General features: G+C 50.3%; 2 protein-coding genes across 3 annotated transcripts in view; one reads left to right on the forward strand and one right to left on the reverse strand.

Moving 5' to 3' along the window:
• Window positions 1-11828, forward strand: LOC115540346 (Kv channel-interacting protein 2-like). The gene is made up of 9 exons (XM_030351527.1): window positions 1-882; window positions 7302-7400; window positions 8152-8276; window positions 9065-9134; window positions 9456-9526; window positions 9717-9824; window positions 10053-10157; window positions 10359-10421; window positions 10801-11828. Exons 1-9 carry the CDS (start codon window positions 813-815, stop codon window positions 10846-10848), a joined length of 759 nt encoding a protein of 252 aa, XP_030207387.1. The 5' UTR covers window positions 1-812; the 3' UTR covers window positions 10849-11828.
• The window catches only part of LOC115540345 (junction plakoglobin), a 21366-nt gene continuing 12140 nt past the window's right edge, over window positions 11474-20699 (reverse strand). The window contains exons 6-16 of one of the 2 annotated variants that reach the window (XM_030351526.1): window positions 19651-19852; window positions 18667-18811; window positions 17466-17569; window positions 16600-16938; window positions 16145-16297; window positions 15558-15677; window positions 14845-14995; window positions 13822-13943; window positions 13517-13559; window positions 12682-12823; window positions 11474-12345 (exon numbers count right to left, since the gene is read on the reverse strand). In XM_030351526.1, coding sequence (XP_030207386.1) covers window positions 12699-12823; window positions 13517-13559; window positions 13822-13943; window positions 14845-14995; window positions 15558-15677; window positions 16145-16297; window positions 16600-16938; window positions 17466-17569; window positions 18667-18811; window positions 19651-19852 — 1504 coding nt within the window. In that variant the 3' untranslated portion in view covers window positions 11474-12345; window positions 12682-12698. Of the gene's footprint in view, window positions 12346-12669; window positions 12824-13516; window positions 13560-13821; window positions 13944-14844; window positions 14996-15557; window positions 15678-16144; window positions 16298-16599; window positions 16939-17465; window positions 17570-18666; window positions 18812-19650; window positions 19853-20699 lie in introns of both variants that reach the window. The other variant, XM_030351525.1, reaches the window with a different exon arrangement.

The following is a 20699-nucleotide window of genomic DNA, read 5'->3' on the forward strand; positions in this document are numbered from 1 at the left end:
ACTGAAAAAATTTTTTGTGGCCCCTCATCATTTCTACTTGAGTACCCCTGCCCTAGGGGTACGCGCCTCCATTTGAAAACCATTGCGTGACGTCATCACTATCAACAAGCTGAGTGGAGCTTCCTTGACCAAAATATGGTTGCTTCTTTATTCAAGCGTTTTGTGGGCACATTTGACAGTACGAAGACCTTGGCACTGCGCACTTTATAGTGGTCAACTATTTTACACCTTCTTAATCATACTCAGAATAAGTTGGAGATGAGGGCTTTGGGTCTCAAATCCCGAGCATTCCCTGTGCTGTTCAGATGACAGGAGGCCCGTGTTGCCTCGGCTCGGTGTTGTTCATCATCCTTCACGATCTATTGGATGTCATCCAACCTGCCCCTCCTCATCAGTGAAGCCTCAAAGACAAACACGTGGTCTCACTGGGGTACCCAGACCCTCGCACTCCAGGATTCAGCACGTTTACGTCCACGGCCGCTTCACTAGAATGGAGACCGGAGGCTGAGCCCTGAAGCCTCTGTCTCCGACGCGCAGGAATATCACCGTGACGCGTCACGGTTGCGCTCTAGGACTGGGAGGAGGAGGTTCACCGACGGAGGACGGAGGTTCGTCCTTCGGGAAGAGTCGGGAGGAAACACGACGGAGCTTCAGAGTTAGGATTTGGTTTGACTGAATCGCTGCTGCGTAAAACCTCCTTTCTGCTTCTCTGTCTGCGTGTAAAATATGAGGACGCAGTACATGATCTTCTTTAGGTGGTAGACCTCCATTAAAGAACAAGTGCGGACTGGATCTGGAGTGAATCTCGTGAGATGAAGTCCGTCAGTCAGGATCAGAGCTTCACGGACTCGGAGCTGGACAGATCATACGACCCGCTAACAGGTGCGTAAAGGTTCATTGTGCTTTTCCGTAAGGAATTGGCTTTATATCTGTTAATTGCTCCATGTGTTTGCTATCCGGGTTTCTATTTCTAAAACTTTTTTATTTGATTGGTTTCGTGTTTCAATTAGAAAGGCACCGATAATGCTGTCCAACATCTGGGCAACGTGCGTAAAGTCCGTCAATGTGGGGGGATGAGGATTGTTCTCGGCCTCATAGTCTTAATATTGTGAACTATATTAACGAAAGCCCTTAATAGAAAGTCATTCCAGGATAATAACTACACAATGATCTGTGCTCGTTTAGTCTCTTTTCTTTTGTCCCTTATTTTTTTGTTGATCATTCAATTATCTCAGGGGTGATGGCCTGATTGGAGGCTAAAGCAGGTGTGGCACATTACCTTCATTATGCGTCACTCACGGTGCAGTCAAACCTCCGATGGTTGGTTTAATGGTAAACGGACTGCATTTATACAGCGCTTTTCTAACCAGTGGCCACTTAAAGCCGTTTTCAATATTCCCTAACATTCATGCACAGATTCACACACCGACGGCGGAGTCAGCTACGCATGCGACGGTCAGCTCGTCAGGAGCAGTCAGGGTGAGGCGTCTCGCTCAGGGGCACCTCGACACTCAGCTAGGAGGAGCAGGGATTCGAACTAGCGACCTTCTGGTTACTAGCAAACCTGCTCTACCTCCTGAACAACACACCGCCGTAGGGGGGGGTGTCGTGTTCCCCCCCACGGTCTGGTGGCCCCTACTGTGGTCCCTGAAGTGTGTGGAACAGAGCCTTCAGAGTGACGGAGATCGGCCAGATGTCTTCAGGGCAGAGACGCAGAGCCAGGGTGACACTCTCTGCATCTCTAGGAAACTCAGGGGACAGGCATGTACCAACAACGGTGTGTGTCTGTTTATGAATTACACGTCATGTATGACCTGATGGATCTGACCTTCTAGTCAACACTAATGTGACAGAGGAAGAGAGAGAGGGTGTGAGAGGGAGAGAGTGACAGAGAGAGGGAGGGAGAGAGTGTTACAAATATACAGTAGTCGAATATATAACTGAGATTACAGTAATCTTAGTTATTTCCAATAGACATAATACACAGTGGACGCCAATCAAAAAATTCCAATCCACATTCAAATCCACATTCTGTTACTAAATTTTAGTAACAGGTGTGTTCAGATAAACACATGTTGTGTAGCCTACTCCATCTCATAGGCTACTGTATACTTTATCATGTGTTTCCTTGGCATTTTTTTGCTTGAGGGAGCAAACCAAAAAAGCTGTTTCAGACCTACATTAATTAGGCCTACACCCTATCCTCCGAAATAATAATAAACACAGTGTTCTGACGGTTTTTGGCCCCTATTTCTTTATGCTATATTTATCTAGAGTCTAATTCTACCGAATATACATGTTCACATTCACAATTTATTTCTTAACCGGTTTGTTTGTTGAAAGTTAACATATAAAGAAGTATTTCCATTTGCACCGGTCCGCGATTTATAGGTAAGGTTAAGCGTCAAACCACCAGGGGTCTCTTTTATAAAACTGTGCGTGGGATCGTTATTAAAAGTGTACGTACGCCCAAAAGCCAAGTTTTGCGTCCGCCTAAAATTATTCAGACATGCGGCCACACCAGACGCGTATCTCGCGTAATTTTTACGCGAGATACGCGCGTAAAATGTTGCTTGACCATTTTGTGTCAATAATGGTCACATACGCGCCATACGCGCATACGTCACTCGCCTAGATGAGTCCATGTCCATGCAAGTGAACGGAGCGTTCCCTCTTCGTCATAACTATGAAACCAAACATCCTTCACATTCACCGAGCGAACATTACGAAAGTAAAATGCACATTTCTCGCTAAAAATGTTTCCATAAACGCATTTAATGGCGTAACTATGTTACTATTTCCACCCAGAATAAAGAAAGTTGTCGGCCGTGGCTGCGCTGGAGTCCGAGGTAGGAAACCCCAACACCGCCGTGTTTGGGTGATAGAGTTTAGATCGGGTTAGATTAAATAATCTCGGATATAAATAACAATAATCGGGTTAAATAACTTCACATGGTGTGTCTGGTGTGTTTCCCAGCAGAGAAATAGTCCGCCAAGACGTTGAGGTTGCTTAGTAACCAGAGACTCTGTCCATGCAAGTGAACGGAGCGTTCCCTCTTCGTCATAACTATCAAACCAAACATTCTTCACATTCACCGAGTGAACATTATGAAAGTAAAATGCACATTTCTCGCTAGAAATGTTTCCATAAAAGCATTTAATGGCGTAACTATGTTACTATTTCCACACAGAATAAAGAAAGATGTCGGCCGTATGCTTCTGTCCAAGCTCACTACTCTCTGCCAGTGACGTCGGGTCAAGCTCAACGCTGATTGGGCAATGCGTGTCTCGTCAGACGCGTATCTCGCGTACTTCGCGTAAAAAGTTCAATTTTTTGAACTCTTGAAATGTACGCGATATACGCGCGTATAGCGCGTATTGCGCGTAAATATACGCGCTATACGCGCGTAAAATGTTGCTTAATACGCGTAAAGCCGCGAACACACCAAGTGCGTATCTCGCGTACCATGTACGCGCGTAACGCTCCTAAAATGTTGCTTGACCAATTTGTGTCAAAAATGGTCAGATACGCGCGTAACGCGCGTAGATGAGACCCCCCCCCCCCCCCAGCCTGTGGCTGCGCTGGATTTAGGAGTCCGAGGAAGGAAACCCAAACGCCGCCGTGTTTGGGTGGATGATAGAGCTTGGATCGGGTTAGATTAAATAATCTCGGATATAAATAACAATAATCGGGTTAAATAACTTCACATGGTGTGTCTGGTGTGTTTCCAGCATTCGTAGTGTTGATCAGCAGAGAAATAGTCCGCCAAGACGTTGAGGTTGCTTAGCAATCAGAGACTCTGTCCATGCAAGTGAACGGAGCGTTCACTCTTCGTCATAACTATCAAACCAAACATCCTTCACATTCACCGAGCGAACCTTATGAAAGTAAAATGCACATTTCTCGCTAGAAATGTTTCCATAAACGCATTTAATGGCGTAACTATGTTACTATTTCCACCCAGAATAAAGAAAGTTGCCGGCCGTGGCTGCCATGGACATGGCTGCGCTGGAGTCCGAGGTAGGAAACCCAAACGCCGCCGTGTTTGAGTGATAGAGTTTAGATCGGGTTAGATTAAATAATCTCGGATATAAATAACAATAATCGTCTTAAATAACTTCACATGGTGTGTCTGGTGTGTTTCCAGCATTCGTAGTGTTGATCAGCAGATATATAGTCCGCCAAGACGTTGAGGTTGCTTAGTAACCAGAGACTCTGTCCATGCAAGTGAACGGAGCGTTCCCTCTTCGTCATAACTATCAAACCAAACATCCTTCACATTCACCGAGCGAACATTATGAAAGTAAAATGCACATTTCTCGCTAAAAATGTTTCCATAAAAGCATTTAATGGCGTAACTATGTTACTATTTCCACACAGAATAAAGAAAGATGTCGGCCGTATGCTTCTGTCCAAGCTCACTACTCTCTGCCAGTGACGTCGGGTCAAGCTCAACGCTGATTGGCTATTGCGGCGCGTATGAGCGTAAAAAGTTCAATTTTTTGAACTCCTCGTACGCGCGTATATGTACGCGCGTATATGTACGCGCGTATATATACGCGCCTCATACGCACCTAACGTGAGTAAAATGTTGCTTATACGCATGTAACGCTCGTACGCGTCTCATACGCGCGTAAACCAATGGTTCCCTATGGAAAAATTGCTGATTTGATACGCGTGATACGCGGGTAACGCTTTTGGTGTGGCCGTACCTTAATACGCGTAATACGCGCGTAAACCAATGGTTCCCTATGGAAAAAATGGCGATTTCATACGCGAAGTACGCGAGATACGCGTCTGGTGTGGCCGCACCTTTATAATACCCTGCGTACGCACACCTCTAAGCAATCTTTGCTTTATAAATCACAGAATGCCTACAAGGGTGTGCAGCTGAATCAGCTTCACGTTCCGCCCTGTACACGCCCCTTTTAACCATAAATGGTCAATGCAAACGACCTCATGAATGCGATCTGCATATAAAACAGACTCAGATGCAAGTATTCGGAAACAATGGCAGAAGGACTGAGAAAAGCAAAAAAGCGAAATTTCACGGAGGCTGAAGTGTGGGTGAGGTGGAAGCCCGAAAAGTAGTTTTGTTCGGCGGTCACGGGATTGGGATCACTAACAACAATAAGCAGAGTGAGTGGCAACATGTTGCTGCAGCAGTGAACTAGTGGCACGGAGCGCACAGTCCCAGAATTAGGCCCCGTTCACACGAAGCCGATTTCATGGCGAAACCGCAAAGGTCTTGTACGGTTCGGCCTTCCGTACACACGAAGCCGGCGAATCCGCTGACCGAAACCGCAAACTTCTGAAACCACCCTCGGAGGTGGTTTCAAATCTACACGGTTTCGTTTTGGATTCGTGTGTACGCCTGAAACCGACTGAATCCGCAAACCATGACGTCATCGCCCCACCCCTCGACCTCCTAGCCAATGGCTCTTAAGCCCGCGGAGTCTCAGAAATCACATGCGAGCATGCGCATAAGGGCTGCCCTTATGCGCATGCTCGCCTCTTCTTCCTATTTCATTTCTTCTGGATTTCTGTACCAGAAGAGGCGCCCCTTATGGGCCTGGAATGTGTACTACAGCGTTTCTACAGATCTACCCGGTTTCGCTTGGCTTCGTCTTTACGGAGATACTTCGAAACCGGATAGATCGAAACCGTAACGGTTTCGCCCGTTTCGGCTTCGTGTGAACGGGGCCTTAAAAACGAAGTGGTCTGACGTAAAGGTACATATTTGTATGTACCAATAAATCGTTATGGTCCCTGAAGACCCTCTCCATCCGAATCCTTCCATTTGCGTGGTCCGCCAGCAGTGCCAGCAGTGCGTGCAGCATTACGCACGGGGCTCACCGCTGTATTTATAGGGTTACGGTAATAAGACTGACCGAGAACACTTGGATAATCAGTTTGTAATCACCCACGTAAAATGTTCTTGAACATAACCCCTTTTTAATGCCTGATTTGTCATGAAAAGCATCAAGAGGAACGGACAATAATATAACGATTGTGATGAGGAGTATGTGGCTTGGTTTTCCACATTTGGGATTTAATTGACATTTGAGTTTACGGTGTCACATACAAATATTATGTTATTGACACATGTTGGACAGATGCTTTATTCCATGCAGTCGCGCCGTCAGTGGACAGTATGGAGTGACGGGATTAAACATAGAGATTCTAAGGAGATATTTCTGGATTTATAACTGAGAAATACCGCAGTAGACTTAAATTATTCTGATTAGGCTACATAGATTTAACGCATGATATGGGTTGAAATTAAACTTGATAAAACATAATCGTTCATCTCACTCACTCTACATTTCTTCAGTCTGAATTCAGTTCACCAGCACACCGTCTGTGTCGCCAATTCTCCTTTTCCTCCAAACCATGCGTACGCATGGGTCAGAGTTTGCTTAGTTATTTTTTTATAGATCACATTCACAACCTTGGCGTGGAAAGTCACGAAGTACGCCACCTTCAGCCCCGTTTTGTGCATACGCAACGGTTATAAATGAGACCCCAGGAGAATAACAGGCCTCTGTACATGTTTAACAGAATTCTAACACAATGCTGCTCTCCAGTGGTTCGGCAGAGGTACTTCACTTAAACACGACTAAAGCTTCCATGTTGTTGTCTTTAGTTGAGTACATTCTTGTTGGTATACGTGTCATTTTCTCTGGGGAGACTGGAGACCCTCCCCCACCAGTAAAAATAGAATCAGTTTATACAGTAAAAATATATCATACTTTAATTTGTATGTAGTAATGTTGACAAATGGGAGCAGCCTCCTTGGAACTTCAATGAGGAAGTCAAAGGCGTTGTTAGGACAGTCAACGTTCCTCCAAGGAACACGTGAGACTCACAGCTGCAGAGAGAGAGAGAGAGACGCCTGTTAGGAAAATAAGCTGACAATGCGAAAGGTATTATTGAGTGAGACTGGTAGTAGGAAGAGAGAGAGAGGAGGGGAGAGGAGGGAGGAAAGGAGAGAGGAGGGGTGAGGAGAGAGGAACTAAAACCGCCACCGCAACAATATGTGGAACATTTGAAGCTATAGTTCACAAACCTTACTTTATATAATAAACTTGATGTAAGTCTCAATGTATAATGTATAATGCGTACATGACCCACCCCCGAGGTATGTGACACGCCCCTTGATGAGATGAGCTTTACTTTTGACACCAGGTCAGCAAACCAAGTTCCTATAAAAACATGAATATGGAACCTAAAACGTATCATAGTAAATGACAAGTTAATCCTGCCTCAATCGTCCCTCGCTGCGATTGGTTGATTCCAGGTCACCTGCCGTCCAGACCCAATAAGAAGACCCTAAAGCAGAGGTTCCTCAGACTGCTGCCCTGCTACCCGTCAGCCTCGAGCTCCTCCACCAATCAGAGCAAGTTCCTCTAACTCTGACCCTCAGAGATCTCAGCCTGCTCCTCTCTCTCCCCCTGCCCCCCCCCCCCCTCTCTGTTTCTGTGCTATGGGATGGGTTGGGTCTGTCCTGGTCCTAACTGTCTCTCTGTGTGGATCTGTCCTGCTCCTAACTGTCTCTCTCTGTGGGTCTGTCCTGGTCCTAACTGTCTCTCTCTGTGTGGGTCTGTCATGGTCCTAACTGTCTCTCTCTGTAGGTCTGTCCTGGTCCTAACTGTCTCTCTCTCTGTGGGCCTGTCCTGGTCCTAACTGTGTCTCTGTCCTGGTCCTAACCGTCTCTCTCTCTCTCTCTGGTTCTGTCCTGGTCCTAACGGGGGGGGTCTCTCTCTCTCTCTCTCTCTCTCTCTCTCTCTCTCTCTCTCTCTCTCTCTCTCTCTCTCTCTCTCTCTCTCTCTCTCTCTCTCTCTCTCTCTCTCTCTCTCTCTCTCTCTCTCTCTCTCTCTCTCTCTCTCTCTCTCTCTCTCTCTCTCTCTCTCTCTCTCTCTCTCTCTCTCTCTCTCTCTCTCTCTCTGTGTGTGTGTGTGTGTGTGTGTGTGTGTGTGTGTGTGTGTGTGTGTGTGTGTGTGTGTGTGTGTGTGTGTGTGTGTGTGTGTGTGTGTGTGTGTGTGTGTGTGTGTGTGTGTGTGTGTGTGTGTGGGTCTGTCCTGGTCCTAACTGTCTCTCTCTCTCTCTGGGTCTGTCCTGGTCCTAACTGTCTCCTTGTGTCCTCCTAGACAGCGAGGCGGGCGACGGGGAGCTCTCCACGGTGTACTGCAGACCAGAAGGTCTGGACCAGCTCGCCCAGCGGACCAAGTTCAACCGGAGAGAGCTCCAGATTCTCTACAGGGAGTTCAAAAATGTCAGCCAGAGTCTCACCTTTTATGGACGATTTTCAATCCCAGAGGTTCCGCTGGGTTCTTTAGGATAGTGTGGGGATGGTGAATGAATGTGTGTGTGTGGTATCTCGTCCACCCTGTAACATGTCCACCCTGTGTCTCTAAACTAACCCTGACCGATCCAGTCTAAACTGGTTCCCTTGTGTCTAAGCCGGTTCCCTTGTGTCTAAGCTGGTTCCCTTATGTCTAAACTGGTTCCCTTATCTCTAAACTGGTTCCCTTGTATCTCAGCTGGTTCCCTTATGTCTAAGCTGGTTCCCTTATGTCTAAGCTGGTTCCCTTGTATCTCAGCTGGTTCCCTTATGTCTAAACTGGTTCCCTTATGTCTAAGCTGGTTCCCTTATGTCTAAGCTGGTTCCCTTGTATCTCAGCTGGTTCCCTTATGTCTAAACTGGTTCCCTTATGTCTAAGCTGGTTCCCTTGTATCTCAGCTGGTTCCCTGGTCTCTAAGCTGGTTCCCTTGTCTCTAAGCTGGTTCCCTTGTCTCTAAGCTGGTTCCCTTATGTCTAAGCTGGTTCCCTTGTATCTCAGCTGGTTCCCTGGTCTCTAAGCTGGTTCCCTTGTCTCTAAGCTGGTTCCCTTGTATCTCAGCTGGTTCCCTGGTCTCTAAGCTGGTTCCCTTGTCTCTAAGCTGGTTCCCTTGTCTCTAAACTGGTTCCCCTGTGTCTAAACTGGTTCCTCTGTCTCTAAGCTGGTTCCCTGGTCTCTAAGCTGGTTCCCTGTGTCTCAGCTGGTCCCCTGTGCTCCTCAGGAGTGCCCCGGTGGGACGGTGGACGAGGAGGGCTTTAAGTCGATCTACTCACGCTTCTTCCCCCAGGGAGGTGAGTGCTGGGCTCCCCCCCGACCAGCCTGCCTTCAAAGATTCAAATTCACTGAGAGCTTGCTACTAGCTGTGCTAGCTAGCGAGCTACTAGCTGTGCTAGCTAGCGAGCTACTAGTTGTGCTAGCTAGCGAGCTACTAGCTGTGCTACTAGCAAGCTACCAGCTTTGCTGGCTAGCGAGCTACGAGCTGTGCTAGCGAGCGAGCTACTAGCTGTGCGTGTAAACGACAACACATGTTTTCGAAGATGAACTGAGTTATTCCTGAGTCACTTTGTCCTCATGGCATTTGTGTGTTTTTCGTTGTTTTCTCCTGATCCCAGACTCCAGTATGTACGCTCACTTCCTGTTCAGAGCGTTCGACACGCAGAGGGACGGCGCGGTCAGCTTCCAGGTGAGACGCTCACTACTGACCCGCTCAGACGCTTTGGTCCGGAGCTTTAACGAGATTTAGAACCCATGTTATGAAGGAGCAGGGAGGAGTCAGTCTGCTCCAGTATGGCTGCCCAGTACCCTCCACTGGTGGGCTCCCAGTACCCTGCACTGGTGGGCTCTCCTCCTGACGTCTCCCACCTCGTCCCCAGGACTTTGTGACGGGGCTGTCCTCCATCCTGAGGGGCTCTGTGACGGAGCGGCTGAGCTGGGCCTTCTGCCTGTACGACCTCAACAACGACGGCTGCATCTCCAAAGAGGTGAGGCCACATCTGTCTGTGTGTGTGTGTGTGTGTGTGTGTGTGTGTGTGTGTGTGTGTGTGTGTGTGTGTGTGTGTGTGTGTGTGTGTGTGTCTCTTCTCTCTCTGCCTGTGTCTCTCTCTCTCTCTCTCTCTCTCTCGGTCTCTGTCTCTCTCTCTTTGTGTGTGCGTGAAAGGTTTGTTTGTGAGGTGTTAACGATGCTCTCCCCTCCCTCCGTCTCTGGTCAGGAGATGACGGACATCATGCACTCCATCTACAACCTGATGGGGAAGAACACCTCCCCGGGCATGAAGGCCAGCGCCCCCGACGAGCACGTCGACCTCTTCTTCAGGGTAATAGCCCCCGCCATTCCCGCCACGCCCCCCCTCCGGCCCTAGGTTAACCCATTCCCCTTATACAACACAGATAGCTAGGATAAGATGCTCTATGATGCTAAGTACTATTTTTAAGCCCACCCCTGCATAATGCATAAATGAGGTAATATATATTTCCCAGTTTTATTGAATCACCGAGTCTCTATTTCCAACCCTCAGAAGATGGACCGGAACAGAGACGGTGTGGTGACCATGGAGGAGTTCATGGAGACGTGCAGGAAGGTCCTTCATTTATATTCACTGAACAATGCCAACAGGCTGCATTTACACCGCACTTCTCTAATTGGCCAATCAAAGCGTTTTACAATACTGCCTCCCATTCATTCACACATTCACACCCCGACGGCGGAGTCAGCCACGAAGGGCGACCGCCAGCTGGTCAGGAGCAGTCAGGGTGAGGCGTCTCGCTCAGGGAGACCTCGACCCTCAGCTAGGAGGAGCCGGGGATCGAACCAGCAACCTTCTAGTTACCAGCCGACCCGCTCTGCCTCCTGAGCCTCATGCCACAAACACACAGCAGCAGCAGCAGCAGCAGCAGCATTGAACCAAACATCTCAAGGAAACCCTTTGTTGACGTTTCCTGTTGTGTTTCACCGCCCAGGATGAGAACATCATGCAGTCAATGCACATGCTGGACCACGTCATCTAGAGCGGAGGCTGGAGACCCAGGGAGAAGACCAGGACCCTCCAGACCAGGGCTACTGGGACCGGTTCTCGTCCTAGTGTGGGATATGCAGAGTAATGATTGTGCGTTTAGACGCAGTGGTAATACAATGTCACTCACACCAAGACCACTCTGAGATGGACATGTCGCTGGACGTGCTTCCATACGGCATGAGTACAACGTCTGACCGCGGCAGTCAGTGCGTCGTACTGCCTCACATGAACACACAATCACCTTTGGACGATCAATGATTTGGGCTCTGATAGGTTGAACTGATTATCAATGCATGAGGTGTGATCTGACCGTTATATCAAATATTGTTTAAAGTTTCTATGCATAGAAAAATATTTCAGGCGATGGATATATTTCTACATATTTAGAGTTATGATTTGAAACAATTCATGACTATGGTCGAAGCCACTTTCCTTGAATTAATCAATGAATGAACTTTTAGTTCTACAATCTAAACGAAGCAGCTACACACAGCTGGGAGATGTCAATTATTGCACACTAAAATCTAATTTGTTTAGCAAAGAATGTGTAGGTGAGATTATGGAAATAATTAAAGCACACATTTCCAATCAGTTTGTAATGAACACTGGAAACCGAATTTGTTTAATATATATTCTTTATTTTTGTAAACAAAATTTAAGTAAAAAATCGTAAGTACAAAGACCACTTTTCTTCAGTAGTTTATTCTAGCGCTAGTAGTTTGCCCGGCTAAATTAATATATGGTGAACAACCGTGTCGACGTTGACCATTAATGCAAAGATACAAAATAGTTTTGTTTAAGATTTATTCTATCACAAAGAAGATGCATCTCTGAAAGGTTGCTTGAGGCCAAGATATGACCGGTGTAGGAAACATCTTAAAAACATTTGGAACGATTAGAAACTGTTGTTACAGAGACAGTCTTTGTCGACCTTATCCAAAATAACCAACGAATAATAAACACGTTATAACCCAGAAACGGGGCACCCAGCAGTTATTAATCTGCCCTCTCCATTGGTTCTCCATTGAGGCGCGAGATGTGAACGTTAGACTGCCCCACCTTCGGGCGACACCACCCAGACTCAGGTTCTCCCGACGGTGCTGATCGGACCGAGGAGCGTCCTAAAGATCATGATCGCCGTGGTGTCGGCCGTATCGATTACTCTTTTCCGTATAAAATGGAAGCTACATGATTATCGTCACAAAATAAAAATCTCTTTGGCATAGATTATTCACCCCAAAAGCACACACACACACATACACGCACACACCCTTAAAATATCTTCTAAAAAAACCCACAGGCATTCTAAAAGTCATAATCAACATTATCAGCGTCACAAGAAACTATGAGATAGAGATGGGACATAATTAATTGTTACATAGTCAGTGATTACCCAATAAACAGTTGGATCAGAAGCAAAAGCACTATTAAAGTATATATGATTCATGTGTCCGTTCATCCCCCGTCCTTATGCCTTCTCTGCTGCGATCTGAAAAGACAAGAAACACAAGTTAAGACCCGAGGAGACCCACGGACACTGAGTCGCTCAGCAGCTCCCTGAAAGGACTCAAGACGAACCAGTCAGAGTTCATCTGGACTCTGCACAGCCCCCCCCCCCCCCCCCCCCCCGTCTGACAAACGTACTGTACGTTGTACGTCCTGGCACTTAATGTACGCACTTATTACAGTACTGGTCAGTGGAGAACAGCCAGTCAATACATAATAGTCATAACAGGCAGCAAAACAGGCAGTAAACACAGGCCTCAGTACTGTCAGTGGACAACAAGCGGTAAGATGGGAGGTGGATACGTACTGGTCTCAGTACTGGTCTCAGTTCTGGTCTCAGTACTGGTCGGCGTACTGGTGGCGGTCATAGGCGGGCTGGTACTCCTCAGGCAGCATCTCCGGCTCCATCATCCCGTCCATCCCCATGTCGCCAGGGTAACCGCCGTATGCCACGTCCAGCTCTGAGGGGGGGGGGGGCGGCAACACAGGGTGAGGCTCTACTACACACAGGAAGTAGCTCCTCTACACACAGGAAGTGGCTCCACTACACACAGGAAGTAGCTCCTCTACACACAGGAAGAGGCTCTTCTACACACAGGAAGAGGCTCCTCTACCCACCGGAAGAGGCTCTACTAGACACAGGAAGTAGCTCCTCTACCCACAGGAAGAGGCTCTACTACACACAGGAAGTAGCTCCTCTACCCACAGGAAGAGGCTCTACTACACACAGGAAGTAGCTCCTCTACCCACAGGAAGTAGCTCCTCTACATACAGGAAGAGGCTCCCCTACACACAGGAAGAGGCTCTACTACACACAGGAAGTAGCTCCTCTACACACAGGAAGTAGCTCCTCTACACACAGGAAGAGGCTCCACTACACAGGAAGTAGCTCCTCTACACACAGGAAGAGGCTCTACTACACACAGGAAGTAGCTCCTCTACCCACAGGAAGAGGCTCTACTAGACACAGGAAGTAGCTCCTCTACCCACAGGAAGAGGCTCTACTACACACAGGAAGTAGCTCCTCTACCCACAGGAAGTAGCTCCTCTACCCACAGGAAGTAGCTCCTCTACCCACAGGAAGAGGCTCTACTACACACAGGAAGAGGCTCTACTACACACACGCAGGAAGAGGCTCAGTCTGAGTCACTCACCGTCAGCTGCGTAGCCTGCGTCCATGGGCACGGCGTTATGGGCCTGAGGGGGGGGGGGGGGGGGGGGGGCAGAGCACAACACAAGGTCAACCCACCGCTCCCATGACGAGTCTGCATTCAAGTTGACGTCCATCCACGCATCACTTCCTACCACTGATGCGTTGTCCTTTGCCGTGCTCAACAAAGGCCGACATTACACACGGAACACGGCTCTGAATGTGTTCATCAAGTCCTAAACATTCCTGATGTGCATTTGGAGCGGGTGCAGCTGCCTGAGGGGGCCAGCAGGGGGCGGCAGAACTCACCCTCTCCCAGGCAGCTGGGTCGTGTCTGAACAGGGAGTGCGTGAGCTCCACGGACACGCGCTTCTTGTAGTCGGTGTTCTTGTCCTCGGAGATCCGGAACAGGACGGCGGCCGCGTAGGTGGCTGGGGGGGGGGGGGGGGGCATGCGGTCAATCTCAGTACATTTGAACTCACAGGTCCAGGCTCAAAGGACTTAGCAGGCTGGCTGTTCATCACCGCCCCATAACTCTGACATCAAAAGTAGGACGTTGAAACCAAGTTATTGTCTATTCCATCTGCTAAGCACTTAAAACAGTACTTAGCCTCCATCGTGTAGCCTCTTATCCCGGCTGTCTCTGGTGTAGTCGGGGAATGGGTCAACTGTGGCATAATTCACACATTCATACCAACAGGCCACATGTGTCCTTGGCGACTAGAGAGGCTTCGTTCCCATCCTAGGGAGGGATCCTGAGCCTAGGGAGGCGTCCGGCCCGTACAAGAAGCCATTCATTCACGTACCAATTCTAGAGATACGAGCGGCCCAGGTGTTCGACAAACTCAGACGTTCTGGGCCACAAACGAAGTTGCAATACCAACCCATAGCCACAAGATGGCAGCATAGAGACACATAAGGGTATCCAGGAGGCGGGAGTTCAGCACCATGCTTAGCCAATCAGAGCACATAACTGAGTCCACGCCTGCCAAGTAGATAAGTCCCAACCCATAGCCCAGGGGGCAGAACGCTCCAGGTAACGCATCTATCAGATGCCCTGCTAAGTGTATCTCCACGCGTGCGTAATACAATTCCTCTCCTTTTGCTTCATAGAGACTAGACTAAACCTTTACCAATTAAAGTGAGTTAAAAGCGATCCTGATTCGAGTACCTTTTCCAAAGAACACTGCATAACCTAGCGATTGTTAGTTGGTTAATTGGTTCTATGAACATCCTTACTGTACCGACAGCGATATATTGTGGTTTCTGTTTCCTCTGACTAATGTCCTCATTGTGAGTCTGCTAAAGGCCTCGGGGGGGCGCTGGTCGTACCGATGCCCTCGTTGCTGGAGTGCAGCAGCTCCATCAGGGGGGACGAGGCCCCCTCCTTGTCGATGAGGTCGGCTGACTGCTTGTCCAGAGCCAGCTCGCACAGGATGCCCGCTGCCACGCGCTTCACATTGTCCACGGGCGAGTACAGGAGCTGGGACACACACACACACACACACACACTTAGTCTACTAGCTGTGCGTCTTAGTAGATGGACGCAGCAGAGCTATAATTAACGAGGGTCACCTGGGTCGCTCCTACGTTGACCACGATTAAAAAAAGAGAAGTGATTAGGGCTGGGAATCAGTACCTCACGGTATGATATATGATGCATGATATCGATATTATCTTGATTCTGCGATAATCTATATACTGTAAGACAATCCTACAACGATAAATCATGAAATAAGTCTAACGATGAACACCAAATGACCGGGAAAGGTAAAGTGCTGAACTTCTGTCATTATTCGCGGTCTTTAGCTAGCCAACTTCCATTCAAGTGTCCTTCATTCATGTCTTCCATCGTGGGCGATATGTGCCGTCTAACTCCTCATGAATAGAATCCTCAGAAAGGAAAAATAATAATGAAAGAATAAAATAATATATCGATATTTGGCACCGGAGTATCAATTTCCGTATCGCATGAAGGAAGGCGACGATAGGACCGGATGTATCGGTGTGTAGCCCCGCCCCCAGCTGCGGCCCGGCGACCTCACCTGGACGAACAGCGGGATGGTCTGCATGTTGGCGATCTCCCCGCGGTTCACCGGGTCGCGGGCCATGATGTGCAGAGCTCCGGTGCAGCCCTCCACGATCTCCTCCATCCGGACGCCATCCTGACAGAGAGAGCGCCGTCAGACCAGGACTCAGCCCCGCGGGCCGCTGTTCTAACCAGTGGCCGCGCGACACGGCCTCACGCTAACCCCCCGACGGCGGAGTCAGCCCCGCAGGGCGACAGCCAGCTGGTCAGGAGCAGTCAGGGGGAGGCGTCTCGCTCAGGGACACCTCCACACTCAGCTAGGAGGAGCCGGGGATCGAACCAGCGACCTTCAGGTTACCAGCCGACCCGCTCCGCCTCCTCAGCCTCATGCCGCCCCCTCATGTGACCATCGTGTAACCAATGACATCCTTCCTTTGTGTTTACTTCTCTCACATCGTGCATGTGGAGATATTATCTGCATATTTCCATGTCGATTTAGCAGATTCAACTCTGATGACTTTGGGGTGCACGGTGACACCCCACATCTAAACAATGGGGTGGTGTGGGCCGGGGTCAGGGGTCGGGGTCAGGGGTCGGGCTCACCTGGTAGGTCTGCTGGTTGGAGGAGCCCCTCTTCTGGGCGTCCTGGTGGGCTTTGAGCAGCAGGTTGACCAGCCGGGGGATGGCCCCGGCGTCCCTCAGAGGGGTCTGGTTCTCAGGGCACAGGGCCAGGTTACGGATCAGACCCACCACCGCCTGGAGGAAGAGGAGGGGTGAGGAAGAGGAGGGGGAGGAGGAGGAGGAGGAGGAGGAGGAGGAGGAGGAGGGGGGAGGAAGAGGAGGGGGAGGGGTGAGGAAGAGGAGGAGGAGGAGGGGGTGAGGAAGAGGAGGAGGAGGAGGGGTGAGGAAGAGGAAGAGGAGGGGGAGGGGTGAGGAAGAGGAAGAGGAGGAGTACAGTTCAGTTCATCGCTCAGCAGCACTACCATCAACGACACTCTTTGCACGCCCCCACGTTCGTACCCCAGAGTGGGGGTCCCTAAACACCCCCCGGCGCCCACCTTGATGACGGGCCAGTAGTAGGGCTGGTTGAGCAGCTTGACGATGGCGGGCACGCCGTAGTGCATGCGCACGGCGTGCTGCGCGGTCTCGGCCTGCTGCTGGCGGGAGGTGAGGTGGCGCAGGGCGCAGACCGCCGGCTCCGTCACGTCCTCCTTCTCGCCGGCGCGCAGCACTGCGTGGATCAGCGCCTCCACGCCGTTGCCCTGGGTGACCAGCGTCTTGTTGTAGGCGTTGTTGCAGGTGAGGTTGGACAGGATGCCGGTGGCGCACGTCAGCATGTTGACGTCGTCAGAGCTCAGGAGGCCCACGAGGACCTGGAGGAGCCCGTCCATACCCTCCTGGAGGAGGAAGAGGAGGAAGAGGAGGGTTAGAGGAGGAGGACACACTGTTAGAGGAGGAGGAGGACCTGGAGGAGCCCGTCCATACCCTCCTGGAGGAGGAAGAGGAGGAAGAGGAGGGTTAGAGGAGGAGGACACACTGTTGGAGGAGGAGGAGGAGGCCCACGAGGACCTGGAGGAGCCCGTCCATACCCTCCTGAAGGAGGAAGAGGAGGAGGAGGAGGAGGAGGCCGTCCATACCCTCCTGGGAAGATCAGAAGACGAGTTTAAAAGGAGGAGCAGGAGGAGAACCCCCACCCTCACAGGTCAGGGTGGGGGTTAGGGTTGGGGTCAGGGTGGGGTCAGGGTGGGGGTTAGGGTGGGGTTAGGGTGGGGGTCAGGGTGGGGTCAGGGTGGGGGTTAGGGTTAGGGTCAGGGTGGGGGTTAGGGTTAGGGTTGGGGTTGGGGTTAGGGTCAGGGTGGGGTTAGGGTGGGGGTCAGGGTGGGGCTAGGGTGGGGGTTAGGTTGGCGTTGGGTGACCTGCTGACCTGCTTGGTGGCAGCGTCTGACAGGTTCCTGAGGGTCCACAGACAGTTCTGCATCAGCCGCTGGCTGCTACCGGTCAGGTGCTTCCCCAGGGCCTGCATCCCACCTGGGGGGGGGGGGGGGGGGGTACAACAGCTTCCCATTAGTCCCCTGAAGACGCTGGACCCGGGGGCCAGGGCGGCCTCATTGGATATTAACAGCCGACAGACAGCCAGCAGCTCTAGACTGGTGTCGTAGAAACACTGAGGAAACAGCATTCGGCCTGTCGCCATTCTAAGAGACACACAGAGACAGGCAGAGACACAGACAGACACAGAGACGGACAGAGACACACAGAGACAGGCAGAGACACAGACAGACACAGAGACGGACAGAGACACACAGAGACAGGCAGAGACACAGACAGAGAGAGAGAGAGAGAGAGAGATAGACAGAGAGACACATAGAGACAGAGAGAGAGACAGACAGACAGACAGACACAGAGACGGACAGAGACACACAGAGACAGGCAGAGACACAGACAGAGAGAGAGAGATAGACAGAGAGACACATAGAGACAGAGAGAGAGACAGACAGACAGACAGACACAGAGACGGACAGAGACAGGCAGAGACACAGACAGAGAGAGAGAGAGAGAGATAGACAGAGAGACACAGACAGAGAGAGAGAGAGAGAGATAGACAGAGACACATAGAGACAGAGAGATAGACAGAGACAGGCAGAGACACAGACAGAGAGAGAAAGAGAGAGAGATAGACAGAGAGACAGATACAGAGAGAGAGATAGACAAAGAGACATATAGAGAGACAGACAGAGAGATAGACAGACAGAGAGATAGAGAGACAGGCAGAGAGACAGATGCAGAGACAGACTCAGCAGAGACGGAGATAGACAAACACAGCAGAGAGACGGATACAGACACGGCCAGAGACAGAGAGACTCAGCAGAGAGAAGACAGACACAGAGAGAGAGACAGAGACACAGAGAGAAGACAGAGGTTCTTTCCTTACACAGTAGAACTGCTGGAGGCAGATTGCAGATTACAATCCAATAACTGTCCCGTCAACAGAGCTCACCACCCCCCCCCCCCCCGGGAGAGGAATTAAACCACAGAGCGAGATGAAAGGAGCGGCACACCTGTGGCCCCGCCCTCCTGCCCAGGTGTGTCCTGAACAGAGCTGAGAGAGAGGGGGGGGCACATACCTGCTTCCACAATGGCGGGCTTGTTGCTGGGGCACACGGAGAGGACCTTGAGCACGCGGCTGGTGGTCCACAGCAGCTTCTCGTAGTTGTAGTTCCTCATGATGTGAACCAGACCCTCAGGGCCGTTGTTGGCCAGGATGATCAGCTGGGGGAGGGAGGGAGGGAGGGAGGGAGGGAGGGAGGGAGGGAGGGAGGGAGGGAGGGAGGGAGGTTAAGTGCTTGTTGGGTGCATGCTGGGACAAGAGGGGGAGGGTGTCTTCAGAAACCCTCAGATGATCAGTAAACCAGTATTTCCTCTCATCGGCCGTCACCACAACACAGCGAGGTTCTGCTAGCGTCACCACAACACACCGAGGTTCTGCTACCGTCACCACAACACAGCGAGGTTCTGCTACCGTCACCACAACACACGAGGTTCTGCTACCGTCACCACAACACAGCGAGGTTCTGCTAGCGTCACCACAACACAGCGGGGTTCTGCTAGCGTCACCACAACACAGCGAGGTTCTAGAGCTGCAGCTCAGAGGACCGTGAACAACAACGCCTCGTGTAATTATTAATGGCATGTATTTTATTCTTATTGTATTTTAGGTTGCCTATTGACAACTGGCCGGGGACTACAGCTGGAAATTAGCCAAATAGGCTAAAGCTGCTCCTTTCACTGTACGGTTAATCAAAGGGGACTGGTCACGAAACTATTAACTAGAAAGCGCTTTGACATCAAGTGTTCATTGTAAATGGAGCCTTTGATCCACACTGTGCATCCCACAGCTCAAACTAATTGGGGAGATTATGTTACGCGAGCAGCTAAGGGCGAGGCCCAGGCCGTCCCGGGACAACCTGGGTGATTCAGGTCGCAGGGAATGACTTATATTCAGGCCTGATTCCATCTGCGTCAGTGGGTGTGGCCGGAGACAGAGACAGAGACAGAGAGGAGACAGAGACAGAGAGGAGACAGAGACAGAGACAGACAGACGGACAGACCTTGCTCTCCTGGTTGCCGTAGGACAGCAGCTGCAGGCAGTCGGTGGTGATGGCCAGGAACTTGGGGTTGCTCTTCTTGAGCAGCGGGACCATCCTCTGCAGCCCGTCGGCGAGGCGCACCGCCATCTTGGCGCCCTCCTGGTGCAGCAGCAGGTTGTGCAGAGTGGTGATGGCGTAGAACAGCACCGACTCCATGGGGGAGCTGGAGGGGAGGAGGGGGAGGCAAAGGGTGAGACGGATCAGACCTCGCGCCGGTCACCTGACTCTGCTTCCATTGGATCCACCACACATCGCACACGCTTCCATTGCTTGTTTTAACTTTAGTACATCAGAAGTAGAGTTGTTCCGATAACACTATCAAACGCTCCTCCGATAATGCCCAAAGCGCAGCACCGGGAATCGGAGTACGCAAGTCTGTTTGCCGATCCGATACCATCACATGACTAGCTAGTTTAACACAGGAAAATAAATATGCTAGATTACGATCTATTACCATATATTATAAATGTAAATTAGCATGTTCTGAAGTTAGTAATTGAATCGACCGGCGAGTATTATGCTAAAGAAAGCGCGAATAACAAAAGAAGCGAAGCGAAGCCTCCCTTGATAAGGTCTACGGCCCTGGCTCTGACCCAGACGGCTCGGGACGCTACGAGAACGCCATTTTGTTCGTCCTTGTAGCGACATAAACAAATGGAGGTTGTTGGAGATAACACCTGCTATCAGTTGGAGAGGCACTGGCGGCAGTGTATAACGATACATCACAAGATATGTCTAACGACGAATGCTAAATGACCGCGAACAGGTGCTGGACTTCTGTCTTGATCCACGGTCCAGACTGAGTTTTTCAGTTACTCGTCTGCGGTTAGTTAAGGTCCGTTCAAGTTTCCTCGTTCGTGTGTTGAGCGCCCCCTTGAGGAGCAGGGAAATCTCTCAAGAACGCCTTATTTTATTAATTTCTGAACTCGGAAATTAAGGTAAGCTCAGCCGGAGTCAGAGCCCACCTGAGTCAGAGCCCACCTGAGTCAGAGCCCACCTGAGTCAGAGCC

The sequence above is a fragment of the Gadus morhua genome, chromosome 3 (genome assembly GCF_902167405.1).
Source record: "Gadus morhua chromosome 3, gadMor3.0, whole genome shotgun sequence".
In the NCBI taxonomy this organism is placed as follows: domain Eukaryota; kingdom Metazoa; phylum Chordata; class Actinopteri; order Gadiformes; family Gadidae; genus Gadus; species Gadus morhua.